General features: G+C 40.4%; 1 protein-coding gene and 1 long non-coding RNA gene across 2 annotated transcripts in view; one reads left to right on the forward strand and one right to left on the reverse strand.

Moving 5' to 3' along the window:
• The window catches only part of LOC126236905 (uncharacterized), an 80,653-nt gene that overhangs the window by 60,773 nt on the left and 3,861 nt on the right, over positions 1-16,019 (forward strand). The window lies entirely within an intron of this gene.
• LOC126236903 (neutral alpha-glucosidase AB) overlaps positions 1-16,019 on the reverse strand; it is a 126,790-nt gene that overhangs the window by 6,062 nt on the left and 104,709 nt on the right. Inside the window, exons 13-15 of the mRNA XM_049946552.1 lie at positions 13,723-13,874; positions 13,463-13,576; positions 685-794 (exon numbers count right to left, since the gene is read on the reverse strand). Of these exons, the coding sequence (XP_049802509.1) occupies positions 685-794; positions 13,463-13,576; positions 13,723-13,874 (376 nt within the window). The remainder of the gene's footprint in view (positions 1-684; positions 795-13,462; positions 13,577-13,722; positions 13,875-16,019) is intronic.

The raw sequence follows: 16,019 nt of genomic DNA on the forward strand, positions 1-16,019 counted from the left end.
CCTTTGATTACATTACTTATACTGCTGTAGTAATAGCAAACATAGTAAAGTAAATTACTATGGGACAACACTGCTAACGTCATCTGTCCCTAGGCATACACACTGCTTAATCTAACTTACACCAAGGACAACACACACACACACACACACACACACGCACACACACACACACACACAAGGGAGGACTCTAACCTCCGATGGGGGGAGGGGGAGGCGGAGGGGGGCGGGGTGAGGCGGAGGGGCCGTGTGAACCGAGGCATGGTGCCTTAGACTGCACGGCTACCCTGCATGGCTCTGGTTACATTAAATCATGTTCTGATGACACCAAAGTATTTTCTTAGAATTGTAACTGCTACTGCGAAATTTCCCGAGTGTTGAAAAATTGCCCGAGTTCTTATTAATACAGTAAATCAGCACTATTTTAAGAAAGCTTTTTGTATCTGAAATTTAACTCTCAATCTTTAACATTTATATCAACGAATTATACTACTTTTACTTATCATTTGACACAAAAATTCCATTTTTAATATTTCTTTTAAATACTAGAGGCAAAAAAACCTTAATACTGCAAAATTAGCTAAGTTTACCCTAAATAAATATATTACACAATCCTATTTCTCAGCTTCTGTCAATGGTTTTATACAAATATTGAATTAAGAATTTTCTCTATCTTTTTTCAGTTACCTTGATGTAAGTTTATTTCCAGCAAATTCAAGAGATAAATACAAATATGCTCCTTTCTTGTATTCAAAGGTCTCTCCATCATCCATGTATAATCGGCCAGAAGCAGTTTTCTAAGGGCAGAAAAAAGGAAGACAAATTTAATAACTAAATTCTTTAAATATCACTTATATGAAAACAGTTTCGCGTGTACAAAAATACAGTAACACCTGAAGGATGTCACAGGAGGAATGCTCAATGTTCAGGGTTACAGCAGGAACAATCACTGAAAGCAAACAAGTCTATTAAACCTGGGCTCTAAAATGCATACCTCAAGAGATAGAGCACTTTTTCATCTTCGATACTATGAACAAATCTCTTCTACTGCAACTTCTTTGCTCTCCATATTTTGAGAGGTGATAGTACAGTCCAAAACAAGAAAAAAAATTCCAGTAACATGGGCTCTGAAGTGCCTACTACCTTGAGAGGTACGAGGACTTTTTCATCTTTGCTAATTTCAAATACATCTCCGTGCTCATAGCCCTTAAGGTATGCATTTTAAAGCCCATCTTTACTAGAATTTTTTTTTCTTTGAGTGATTATTCCTGTCATATACCTCAATATTGTCCATTCCTCCTGTTGCACCCTGTATAATATTTAGTATAAAGTCTGAACAGTATGTAGCAAAACATCAGAAGACTACCATTATACAACAGAACACTGCAATGCATTATGCATGATTTTCAATAACTCTATAACAGTAATTACATTAGGAAGAAAACTTATATTTCTATTCATCTACATTCTATTAATTACAGTTTCATTACTTTTCAGTTTCTCAACAAAAATACATTGTATTATCTGAGTCCATAAAATACAATATCAGAACTGTGCATGTCAATATTACTGATATTTCTGCAAAAACAACTGCACATTATCTAAACCTTCAGGTTTGACATTTAAAATACCTTACAAGAGCATACCTATATTGCCGATTGTATTTGATCATATTAAGATATGTGTGTATAACCTTGTTTTTCTAAAGGTAAGAAAAAGAGTAGTCAGAAAGTTCAGTTTTCTTTTACGCAGTAATATGGAGTAATGCATGCATAAAATATTCATCTGCAAATGTTATTCATGAAACAAATAAGAACCAGCTGAAAAATGCTCCTCTCAGAGCACAAAGTCATTAAAAGACTTGACAGAAAAGTCAGGAACCAGCTTTGTCAATCCTCATTCTGCCTCTCTCACTATACTGTCTCCTTTAGCCTTTCTGTCCCATGGCCACTGTCTCCACTATACCTCGACATCTTAAAAATTCAGGGGGGGTGGCAGTGGTTGTGGTATCCAACTTAGTTCTTCCACTATACCCAATTTTGGTCCAAAATGTGTCCTCCCCCATATCTACATGTTAAAGTTCTCTGGTCTAGAAGTGCCCAGACTTTCCAAGTCTATATAAGGTCTCCACTCATCTGTATTTTTCATTTCCACTGTCTCCTCTATATTTTGCTCCCACTCCCACTGTTTCACTCTCCATCCATTTCTCTTTTACTTCCACTGTCCCTCACTGCTATTGTCTTCACCTACCTCTCATTCTCTTCTCCATGCATCTATTCTCTCTTTCTCTCCCACTCGCACTGTCTCCTTTCTCTCTGCCACTCTCTTTTGGCACAAAACGTGTGAATATGTTTGCATGCCAAAAGTTTTGCTGAGGAAAGTGGAATGAAGACCAGAGCAGCTGACTCCCAATTTTCAGTCCTAGTTGCCTTTTTTGTGATCAGACTGCGTTTTTCAGCTGGTTCTTTTCTTTTCCCTGTTACAGCGGGAGGGGGGGCTTACATAAAATGGATTCTGTGGGTCAGTAAAGTTTCGACTTTTTATATACTTCAACACATTTATATACTTTGATGCACATAAACAACAAATAGGAAGGAATAATAGATTATCACAGAATGCAGAATAGGAATTATTCTCATCCAAATGGGGATTGCCTTTTTTTTCATCCAAATACAATAAATAGAGTCCTACACTAAATTAAAAAAATAATCCACCACCTTGAGGAATAAAAAAGAAAAAAATTAAAGCAGTACCACAGAAGTACAGTCCGAAGTGACCATGCCACAAAATATAAGCAGCTTCTAGATTAAAGTGAGCACAGGACTCCCATCCAATGCAAGTTAACTTTACACTACTTTATATTCAAATGCACAACATTTTTAGGCCACAACTAGAGCATGCAGTAAAATTGCAATGTCTGAATTTCATGTGATAAAATAATTTTTTGTAAGTTACTTATACCATGAGTTGGCACCGTTCAATAATTTCCAGGTCAAGACAGCCTGTGTAGGTGTGAAGTGCCCATTATATAGACACAGCATGTCACAGTTTTGTTGGTGAAAAAATGACAACTAAAATTATAGTTCGGTAACCTCGGAACCCTTGCCATGTGTCCAATACATTAGTTAAACCTATATTTATGCCTCAGAGTGGATATGTTTTTGCGGCGTAAGTATGGTAACTTTGAACCTCTGTATCATGGTAATGAGTAATGATGCCAAAAAAAGTTTCAAACTTCTTTTAGGATATCACCTTATGAACATAAGGTAAAAAGTTTTACAATTTGCCATGAATAGAAATTATAGAAGGGAAGGGGCCATCCCCAAAACTGGTACTTTTCACAAAAAACATTTTTTGGGGGGAGGGGGGGTCTCAAGAACTGCCCAGAACAAATAGTGTCCACCTTAGACCACACCTAATGGCAAAAGAATAAACTGATTTGCTCAATTTGCCTGGGACCAGGATAACACTGAGTGACAAGATGTACTAAGTTGTTTTAAGGAGAGATCAGCAGTACCAGGATTGAATGTGATGGTCTGGGAAATCTCCTTTTGAACTAGGCTGGTGGGATCTGAACAAATACATTTGCCCCAAGTGCAAAGGTTGTACGGGAGGGAATGTTTGACATTGAAAGGATGGCAACTGTCAAAATATGAGAACTGCTGTTTGTCAGTATATTTAATAAAAACAGAAATGTGTAGCTGACCCTCTGTGAGACCGAGGGCAACATCAAGGAACATGCCATGGTATTCGGAATAGGGCAGTGTGAAATTTAACTGGGAGAAAGTATGTCGAGATTCCACAAATTTTAACACGTTAGTCTCACCTGAGTCGATATGGAAAGATGTCATCATTGTATCTAAACCAAACCTGTGCCTGAAGGCTTTTGGATAACATGAAATCGTCCTCAGAGAGACCCAAGAACAGTTTGGTATAGAAGGAACTGTCCTGATTCCCACAGCCATGCCCCTGATATGTTTGTATGTCTCCCCACCAAAGATAAGGTAGCTGCTGGCAAGTATGAAATTGATTACTGTGACCAAGAAGGATGTCATATGTTTGGAATCAAGTGGGCATTGGTGGTGGTAATGTTCAGCAGCAGTACATGGGGGATGTTGGTATAAAGGGAGGTTCCTTCAATTGGGAAGCAAAGTGTGTGATGGGAGTGGGACAGGCACAGATTCAAACAAACTAATAAATGGTTGGCGTCTTTAATACAGAAGGGAAATTTTTGTACTATAGACTGCAGGTGTAGATCAAAATGGGCAGATATACATTTGGTGGGTGCTCTGAAGCCAGCAACTATGGGACAGGTAGGGTAAATGGGTTGGTGGATCTTAGGAAGAAAGTAAAAGGTGGAGATGTTTGGGTGGGATAATAAGTTCTATGGATTGAGCTGTTAGTTCTTGTGAGAAGCCTGGCATTTTAAGGAGGGACTTTAGATCTTTCTGTATCATAGGGATGCAATCTTTATGGCAGATCCTGTACAATGAGTTGTCAGACAGCTGGTGTAGATCCCTTGTCCGCTCAGCTGATAATAATGGAATCATAAATTTTTAAGGGACAAAGAGCCCAGAGTTCTGCAGAGGATAGGCTAGGATCATGTTGTAGGGACCTGAGAAAGGGATGTGAAGCAATGCCAGATGTTACGAATTTCTTGTAAGACTTGTAAGGGGTGATTTTGAGGTAGTGGTGGTGGGTCAATTTGGAATCATGGTTAGAACTGTTTAAGGCAAGGTTCACTGTCAGATTTGCTGTTGAAAAGGTTCTGGGTTTGGGTTGCAAAGGGATGTTTCCAGTTGACACTACATGTGAAGAGAACAGGTCCTTCACCAAACCAGAAATGTATGTTTAGGGCTGAAAATAAGACCCCCTCCCCCAGGTTATTCAGGAAGTACAAGTGCCTTAGATGAAAGGTTGAGAACACTATACTGATGTGGCTGGCTCTTGTGATCATGAGTTACCATTGCTCTCAGAGTCAGTGTTGAAGGCTAGGGAATGTTAAGAATGTTGGCCAACCTCAGTTTGTAGGAGAGAATGGTGGTTGATGGTGTGGCTGTTTCGGGAGCTGAAAAGAAGTTGGAAGGAAAACACCACTGTTGAGGTAGTTTAGCATAAGATTGGATAGCTTTTTGTGGTGAAGTCTGGCTTGTTATTGTACAGTTTGAAACAGGCTTGGAAGATGACACCATCCACGGAAACAAGAGAGGCAGGTAACTGCAGATTTTGTACAATGAGAGAGATGCAAGACCCATCCATGTCAGACCTTATACTCCTCCTCCACCCATTTCTCTATCCTATGGCTCCTACCCCTGTGTCTGTCTCTGCTGTGGGACTCGTCCTATGCACCCTCCTGCCACTACCTATATCAGACTTGTTGCTGGTAACACATACATTATCAAAGGCAGAGCCACTAGTGGAATGATGAATGTTGTGTACCAGCTGTTATGTAAACAGTATTCGGCCTTCTATATTGGTATGACTAGCATCACATTATCAGTCAGGATGAATGAATATAGACAGAGGGTATATACTGGCAACACACAACATCCTGTTGCAGAGCTCACTCTACAACACAACAGTTGTGACCTCGTGCCTGTTTCATCATATGTGCCATCTGGATTCTTCCCCAGACACTAAGTTCTCAGAACTCAACAGATAGTTACTGGCATTACAATGCCACCTGGCCTTAATTTACATTAATTTCTTCGGTCTCAGCATTTCTTCTTAGTAACTATTCCTTTCATTATTCTCTTTTAGTTTTCTATATATTTTTTGCCTGTCTATTTTCCCTCCACACTCCACCATGCACTTGGCTTTTTGTTCTTATTAACTCTTACATAATGTTTTATCAGTAACCTCTGTGTTGCTTATTATGCTCTCTGACTGTTCTAGACTCTCAAGTTTTCAAATCCTGCTCAGTTTATTCCTAACAATCTTTCCTTTTCAACCTATCCAGTAAACCTCCCCTAGCCCAGGATTCTGGACAACTTTTCAAAACTATCCCTATTTCCTAAACAATGCCAGTCGTTTTCCTTCATTCTTCTTCGTTGCCCCTCAACTCTTCTGCCTGAAAAAGGAGCCACTGGCTCTGAAACCTTGCAAATTTTGTTAATCTGTGTGTGTGTGTGTGTGTGTGTGTGTGTGTGTGTGTGTGTGTGTGTTCTCCTGCTGCCACTTGGGGCATAGATTTTCGATCTACCCAGTTACATAATATTTTCAAAAACTGAAAATTGATTATTTTGTTGATAATTAATTTTTTGTTTGCTTGTAAGCACAAGTCTGTGATACTGGTAAACATTGAAATGTTTGTTGCACAGAACTCTAGCATACCAGTAAAGGTGCCAAAACAAAAGAGACAGCCCTGAGATGAAAGTGGAAACAGACTGTACCAATGTGTTCTGGATCCTCTAGCAATATGCAGAACTTGATGACTATCTCAGATATACGCTAAAGTGTATTTTTGTTGGACCATCTATAAAAGTTTCTTTCCATTCCACTCATGGATCAGATGTGAAACGCAATCTCCATAAGACAAATACCGAGGAGGCGAGGCTGAAGAATATTCACAGTTTCTACCAGATCTGGTTCTTTTGCATTGTCTCGGCAGGTTCTCACAAAATTTGGTCTCTTTACTTAAGTGTCTTTTAGTTATGACTTATCATTATTTTTGTTGCACCCCACCGTCAATGAAACAAACCTGCAAACATCTTTCTTGGCATACGCTCAATGGTACTTGTTCCCTTAGTTGTTTCATAGGCAATCTCTTTTCCCAACAAACACCAGTTTCCCAAAATCCTGTCATTTACTGCACCTGCAATTGAGCCTATTTGTTTGTTCTACCCTACAAGAAAGGCATGCATCACAGAGATATTTACAACTGAAATTCTGAGACAGTATGTTCTGGGAAGAGTCAGATAGCATATTACTTTCTCCCACATGTCTCACAAAATAATGACAATGAGAACATTCAAGAAATTAGGTTTGTTAACAAAGAGGTTTACCAACCATCATTCTTTCCAAGCACCATTCACAAATGGAACAGGGGAAGGGGGGGAAGGGGTGGGGATGATCAGTTAGTGGTACTAAAGTACCCTCCCTCACACACCACTAGGTGGTTTGTAGAGTATATATGTAGATGTTTATCTCCAAACACACTACTACTACAAAGTATTTGCACAACATGACTTTACTTTTGTCAACATGACTGTCTACTTTTGTCACGACTGGAGACAATTCAAAAATTGTCCACAGTTCCAGACTCTGATTGACTCGGAACCCAGAAATCAAGTTATTAAGAAGCTTACCCAAAACCCTATATGATGGTATACAAGACACCAACTTTCCATAAAAACTCCAAGACTATTTGCTGGAAAAGGAATTTTACACTGGTAAAGAGCACACATTAAATTAAATTTGTATATATTGTTCTTAATAACTAATTGTGTGCCAGAGTGTATAATTCAAAATGGTTGATTCTTTGGAAATAAACGATTTTGAATGTCTTCTGTTGTTAATGTGTCCTATATTACACATGCACTTGCTGAACACACTGTAATTCTACAGGATCAAATACAATTCAGTTAAATATAGCAGTTTTAAGGAAATCAGGGTCTACATTTACTACGAACTACTGATCTCTGGGATTTTAGTAACTGTAGGCTCTTACTGTATAATCTCCCACATCTGCATTGCACCACAAAAATTTGTATTAAAGACCCGATCTATGGTATACTACAACTGTTGCTGGACAAGCTTCCAAGGTGTCAGGGATTATGGCAATGAAAGTTAATCAGTAAATTAAAGGCTTTCATCCTCTAGAACCAGTTACCGAATTAAAATTTCAGGTAACACTGACTGAACAGAATACACTTGTTGCTGCTGTTCAACGTATTCAGTGCCCAGACGTCACCTCATGGAATACAAATTTTTTAAGATAATAAAATGGTTGCACTACAGGTAGATCATCTCAGGGAATTATGTCCAGCATTACTAAATGTTTAGAACATGCCTACAGCATTATGTGGACAAAGGAGACATCCTAACAAAACATTAAAAAAAAACTATAGAAAAGGCAAATAGTCTAAGGTTGTATAATGTGGAATTTACTCAGTGTAACAGTAGCAGTAGTCAGTGTAATTATAATTTTCCAGGCAATTATGAATTCTGAATATGAAACAATGGAGCCTCCAGGTAAGAATATCAATAATGTAGGAAAAGACAGATTGCTGCTTACCGTAAAGATTACATGTTACATTGCAGACAGACACAATTAAAAGGTCACTTACACATAAATTTTCGGTCACAGTCTTTATTGGAAAAAGATAAATACACACCATCCATTCACACAAGCAAGCAAACCTCATGCAAACATGACTGCCAATTATGGCAGCTCACGCCAAAATGCATTCTGGCTCGAGCTGCCGGAATTGGCAGTCATATGTACGGTCTGTGTTTCCCTTTTTCTGATGAAGGCTGTGGCTTACAGCTTGCGTGTAAATGTCTCTAATTGTACCAGTCTGCAATTTAATGTGTAATACTTATGGTTAGTACTGATCTGTCTTTTCTTACATTGTAAATTTTGAATATGAGACAGATCTGAAATAACATAACATGGGATTGGCATTTCAAAGGGGGGTAGGGGGGTAGGGGGGGGGGGGAGATACATGGGAAATACATTTACTGGTGTTGTGGAAAATGATGCTTAATGGTTGAACTGTTTAGAGCAGGCTTATAGTCAAAGTTAATTGTCAGCTCAGTACAAAATTGCATAAAATTTTAGATGGACTTGGTATATTACACATTTGTCACCAATGAAAGAGTGCTATTTCTATTGGCTTTTAATTAGTTTTTTGGAAGAGCGATTTTATCTATGGATGGCGAAAGGAGTGGGCTGTGGGGAAATTAAGATCTATTATCCCTGTGTAGCACAGAAACTGTTATAATGATTTAAAAAAGATATTGCTTAAGTTATAAAACTTTAAAATTTGGTATATCGTGTATGGAAACACTAATTTGTATCTGAAATTAGACCAAAAATTTCAATGCAATTGAACACGCTTCACATTTTAGTGAGACCATGAAAAGAAGAAACATAGTACCACATAAAGAGCCCTAGCTACATCTACATCTACATGACTACTCTGCAACTCACATTTAAGTGCTTGGCAGAGGGTTCATCGAACCACAATCATACTATCTCTCTACCATTCCACTCCCCAACAGTGCGCGGGAAAAACGAACACCTAAACCTTTCTGTTTGAGCTCTGATTTCTCTTATTTTATTTTGATGATCATTCCTACCTATGTAGGTTGGGCTCAACAAAATATTTTCGCATTCGGAAGAGAAAGTTGGTGACTGAAATTTTGTAAATAGATCTCGCCGCGACGAAAAACGTCTTTGCTTTAATGACTTCCATCCCAACTCGCGTATCATATCTGCCACACTCTCTCCCCTATTACGCGATAATACAAAACAAACTGCCCTTTTTTGCACCCTTTTGATGTCCTCCGTCAATCCCACCTGGTAAGGATCCCACACCGCGCAGCAATATTCTAACAGAGAACGAACGAGTGTAGTGTAAGCTGTCTCTTTAGTGGACTTGTTGCATCTTCTAAGTGTCCTGCCAATGAAACGCAAACTTTGGCTCACCTTCCCCACAATATTATCTATGTGGTCTTTCCAACTGAAGTTGTTCGTAATTTTAACACCCAGGTACTTAGTTGAATTGACAGCCTTGAGAATTGTACTTTTATCTAGTAATCGAATTCCAACGGATTTCTTTTGGAACTCATGTGGATCACCTCACACTTTTCGTTATTTAGCGTCAACTGCCACCTGCCACACCATATAGCAATCTTTCCTAAATCGCTTGCAACTGATACTGGTCTTCGGATGACCTTACTAGACGGTAAATTACAGCATCATCTGCGAACAACCTAAGAGAACTGCTCAGATTGTCACCCAGGTCATTTATATATATCAGGAACAGCAGAGGTGCCAGGACGCTTCCTTGGGGAACACATGATATCACTTCAGTTTTACTTGATGATTTGCCGTCTATTACTACGAACTGCGACCTTCCTGACAGGAAATCACGAATCCAGTTGCACAATTGAGACGATACCCCATAGGCCCGCAGCTTGATTAGAAGTCACGTGTGAGAAACGGTGTCAAAAGCTTTCCGGAAATCCAGAAATACGGAATCAACCTGAGATCCCCTGTCAATAGCGGCCATTACTTCGCACACGGAATCAACCTGAGATCCCCTGTCAATAGCGGCCATTACTTCGTGCGAATAAAGAGCTAGCTGCGTTGCACAAGAATGATTTTTTCTGAAACCATGCTGATTACATATCAATAGATCGTTCCCTTCAAGGTGATTCACAATGTTTGAATACAGTATATGCTCCAAAACCCTACTGCAAACCGATGTCAATGATATAGGTCTGTAGTTCGATGGATTACTCCTACTACCCTTCTTAAAAACTGCTGCGACCTTTAGGTACAGATCTATCGGTCAGCGAGCGGTTGTATATGATTGCTAAGTAGGGAGCTATTGTATCAGCGTAATCTGAAAGGAACCTAATCGGTATACAATCTGGACCGGAAGACTTTCCCGTATCAAGCGATTTGAGTTGCTTCGCAACCTCTAAGGTATCTACTTCTAAGAAACTCATGCTAGCAGCTGTTTGTGTTTCAAATTCTGGAATATTCCATTCATCTTCCCTGGTGAAGGAATTTCGGAAAACTGCGTTCAAGAACTCAGCTTTAAGGGCACAGTAGTCGGTAACAGTACCATCGGCACTGTGTCTTGCCGCTTGTGTACTTTACATACGACCAGAATTTCTTCGGATTTTCTACCAAATTTCAAGACAATGTTTCGTTGTGGAACCTATTAAAGGCATCTCGCATTGAAGTCCGTGCCAAATTTCGCGCGTCTGTAAATTTTAGCCAATCTTCGGGATTTCACGTTCTTCTGAACTTAGCATGCTTTTTCCGTTGCCTCTGCAACAGCGTTCGGACCTGTTTTGTGTACCATGGGGGATCAGTTCCATCTCTTACCAATTTATGAGGTATGAATCTCTCAATTGCTGTTGCTACTATATTTTTTAATATGAGCCACATCTCGTCTACATTTGTGTAGTTAGTTCGGAAGGAATGGAGATTGTCTCTTAGGAAGGCTTCTAGTGACACTTTATCCGCTTTTTTAAATAAAATTGTTTTGCGTTTGTTTCTGGTGGATTTGTAAGAAACAGTATTGAGCCTAGCTACAACGACCTTGTGATCACTAATTCCTGTATCAGTCCTGATGCTCTCTATTAGCTCTGGATTGTTTGTGGCTAAGAGGTCAAGCGTGTTTTCGCAACCATTTACAATTCGCGTGGGTTCGTGGACTAACTGCTCGAAATAATCTACTTCGACTTCACTACAAGATAAACCACTACTGACAGACACAAACACTCCACCACCAATTCTGCCTAATCTATCTTTCCTGAAAACCGTCTGAGACTTCGTAAAAATTTCTGCAGAACTTATTTCAGGCTTTAGCCAGCTTTCTGTACCTATAACGATTTCAGCTTCTGTGCTTTCTATTAGCGCTTGAAGCTCAGGTACTTTCCCAGCACAACAACAACAATTTACAACTACAATTCCGACTGTTCCTTGATCCAAGCACGTCCTGTATTTGCCATGCACCCTTTGAGATTGCAGCCCACCCCGTACTTTCCCGAGGCCTTCTAACCTAAAAAACCGCCCAGTCCACGCCACACAGCCTCCGCTACCTGTGTAGCCGCCAGCTGAGTGTAGTGAACTCCTGACCTATTCAGCGGAACACGAAACCCCACCACCCTATGGCACAAGTCAAGGAATCTGCAGCCAACACGGTCGCAAAACCATCTGAGCCCCTGATTCAGACCCTCCACCCGGCTCTGCAGCAAAGGTCCGCAGTCGGTTCTGTCAACGATGCTGCAGATGGTGAGCTCTGCCTTCATCTCGTAAGCAAGACCTGCAGCCTTCACCAAATCAGATAGCCGCTGGAATCCAGAGAGAATTTCCTCAGATCCAAAGCGACACACGTCATTAGTGCCGACACGTGCCACCACCTGCAGCTGGCTGCACCCTGTCCTCTTCATGGCATCCAGAAGGACCCCTTCCACATCAGGAATGACTCCACCCGGAATGCACACGGAGTGCACACTGGATTTCTTCCCCTCCTTAGCCACCATATCCCTAAGGGGCCCCATTACGCGCCTAAAATTGGGGCTCCTAACTACCAATAAGCCCACCCTCTGCGATTGCCCGGACCTTGAAGGCTGAGAATGATCCTCTGTAACAGGGCAGGCAGCTGCATCTGGCTCAGCCAGAGACAGTGCCTGAAACCTGTTTGTCAGACGCACCGGGGAGGCTTTGTGATCAGCCTCCGGGGACGTCTTTCGCTGCCTACCACGTCTTGGAACGACCTCCCAATCAACCACAGGCGAGAGCTCAGCCCCATTGCAGGCAGCAACCGGGGCAACCACAGCGGCAGACCGATCTGGGGACAGACGGGACGAGGTTGCCATCCCCGTGATACCCAAGCCCGGCTTCCCACAGTGGTGCCCATTGGCAACAGCCTCAAGCTGCACGACCGAAGTCAGCGCCGCTTGCAGCTGTGAGCGAAGGGATGCCAACTCAGCCCTCATCCGAACACAGCAATCACAGTCCCTGTCCATTCTAATCGATGTTGAACAACAGTTACTGAAACACGAGTCGGTGCCTAAAAAACGCAAGGGAAACACGCAAAGAATGTACGAACTAACCTGTACAAATGCCTAACGACTGCGCTACAATCTGCTTGAATTTACGATTACAGTACCTAAAACTCGAAATTACACCTCCTATACAAAACTCACACGCAATTTAAGTTGGAATCTATGAAGTAAACACTAAAGCGCGATGCTACAACTCTCAAATACTATAATACGCCCGTAAGTTATGAATTAAACAATGCAAGTACCCAAAAACACGCAAAGAAATTAAGAATTAAACTATGTAACAAATAAGTGAGCTAGGAGTATACGACTTGCTGCTGGCAACTGCTTATCCAACGGTGGCAGGGAGCTAACTTCTGAAGAAACACAGGCTGTAAGATAACATGTTTAAAATGAAGTCTGCACTGGCATAAACAGCAAGATAGCTGCAATTTCTTTGAACTTTCATATCGTTTTTATTTTCAGTTTAGCACAATGTACTGCAACAGTTACAAAGTGGCAAACAATTTTTCCTTCACAGTTTTCATGCATCAATCAGAATAAACAGATTGCCAATTATTCACAACACATAATTAATTATATAAATAACAAAAAGCTGATAATTTAGTAGTTCAAGGATGACACTGAAAATACTGTTTCCCTTTGCGGTCTTAGTCTTTTTTGCAATCATAAATAAAAATCAATAAAGATCTATGTTACATTCAATACTCACATTTTGATTCAGTGCCACATACAATGTAAATGGATCATTTAAAGTCAATGTTGATGCCCTCCTTATTCTTTCTTTCTTTGGAACGATTTTCCCTCCTCGTTGATACACAGGTATCTAGTCACCAGGCAAACAAGTAAAAATAAATAAGAACAGTGACGTAGTATTCAACATCATGAGGAAAATAACTACATCTATAGTGGCAAAACAACGAAGTTATATCATGAGTAAAGGTTTCATGTAGTGTACCAATTTTGTTTTACCTTGTCAATGGTGACTGGAATTTTTGTATGCTTTCCACCTTCAAATTTCTGGTAAGTATCCACATCATACCAAATTTCTGACACGCCTGGGTGGTACACTGTCACTTCTGTAGCCCCAGGACTTGTTACAGGATGAACAAGCAGAGAGTCACCTGTAAAATAGCTTATGGTGACTACTCATTTGTATGATTTCTGGAACACTACTGTACAGCATCTTTAGCAGTTAAATGGTTCAATGACGTGAACTGGTCAGGAAAGAAGCTTTGGATTAGCAATGCGTAAACTTCTGTCAGCTATTTTGTGAGTTTATAACATTTTGTAATAAAAGGGAAGGTGTGAATGAACAAGTGGACACACAACTGTATCAGCAATGGCCCAGAAAGAACAGAAAACTAGGAAGAAATACAGGCAAAGCAGCCTTCTTCCACATACAGTAGTGCTCACACTTATAATAACAGAAAACAAAGTAAAAACTATAGAATACAATTGATTACAACATACAAAGTGTTCCGGCGTAATGTCAAGCGCAAGCTTGACAGTCAAGAGTGTTAAGAGCCAAGAGGGCTGCGAGACGACATCAGCCAATAGTACACTGACCGACCCCTCTTTAAGACAACGCTGAAACAGCAGCAGCCTCTAGGTGTTGAGAACATAAGAACCGTTCTGCCTGGCCGCAGCCCAGTTGAAGACTAGCTGTCTATGAGATCTACAGCAATGACTTAGGAACTGTATAATTTCACTTGTATTAGGCATTTTCTATACTGATGAGATTTCCAATTTGTCTGTCGCCATTTGCTTGCTTGTAGACTGGCAATGGCAAGGAAAGCGTTTCTGAAGAAGAGAAATTTGTTAACATCATGTATAGATTTAAATGTCAGGAAGTCGTTTCTGAAAGTATTTGTATGGAGTGTAGCCATGTACAGAAATGAAACATGGACAATAAATAGTTTGGACAAGAAGAGTACAGAAGCTTTCGAAATTAGGTGCTACAGAAGAATGCTGAAGATTAGATGGGATACTAATGAGCAGGTATTGAAGAGAATTGGGGAGGAGTTTGTGGCACAACTTGACTAGAAGAAGGGACCAGTCAGTAGGACATATTCTGAGGCATCAAGGGATCACAAATTTAGTATTGGAGGACAGCGTGGAGGGTAAAAATCATAGGAGGAGACCAAGATACGCTAAGCAGATTCAGAAGGATGTAGGTTGTAGTAAGTACTGGGAGATGATGAAGCTTGCACAGGATAGAGTAGCATGGAGAGCTGAATCAAACCAGTCTCAGGACTGAAGACCACAACAGCAACAACAACATTTGCTTGCAACCCATCATTGTAAATGCTCAAAGTTAAGTACTGTCATTTATTTTCTGTAATAAACTTCATTAATGTGATTTGCTTGAACTGTTGTCTAGCAATTCGAGAAATCAGGTTTCTTAGCCACCCCATATTAGACAAGTGGGTCGGACACAACATTGGCAACGAGGTGGTCAAAGGATTCCATAGCAACACCCTAAGCCTGGCTGCCAGAAATTTTCTCTTGAGTTTTGCTGGCGCATTAATTCTACATTTGCTTCTCTTTGCAGGGGTGTGTTTACTTGCTTTAACCATCTCTTGTAGTATTTTTGCTAATCAGTGTTTTCAAGTGGGCATTGCAGAAATTTTCTTTACTTTTGTACTTATTTTTTCTGCTTGCCTTGTCTGTTTATTGCCTTTGTATTTTCAAATATGAGCAACCCACTTCACCAACCCCAATCCCCCCTCCCACACATACACACACACAGGTGCCTCAGCTGCAAGAGATAGATGCAACACACCTCATACAGATGTTTCAGCTGCAGACGCAAGAGATTGCATCTCTACTCAGTACAGTACAACAGCTCCTGGCGAATCAAATGAAAGCAGTAGTACAGCAGCCACCTACAGCAGCTCCAAGTGCTGTACTGCCTTTTCACCAGTTCCATGAACTAGAAGAAGAATTGCTCTAGTGGTTGCAACTGTTTGAAGCCCATGTAATTGCTCACAATGTGCCAGGTACAGTGAAACTTCCCTATTTCTTGTCCATGGTAGGAAGAGCAGTGTTCAGAATCATTCAGAAGCTATTTCCTAACACAAACCTGAGTGAACTTCCGTATGATCAGGTTGTGCATTCGCTAACTATTATGACCAACAAGTGAATGTGGTAGCAGCTAGGTGTCAATTCTTTAATTGCAAGAAACGGTCAGAACAAACTTATCGTGTGTAATAGATTTTCAGGGTATGACGAGGACATGCAAATGCAAATGTGCTTGTGGTGCTTTG

The sequence above is a fragment of the Schistocerca nitens genome, chromosome 2 (genome assembly GCF_023898315.1).
Source record: "Schistocerca nitens isolate TAMUIC-IGC-003100 chromosome 2, iqSchNite1.1, whole genome shotgun sequence".
Lineage (NCBI taxonomy): Eukaryota > Metazoa > Arthropoda > Insecta > Orthoptera > Acrididae > Schistocerca > Schistocerca nitens.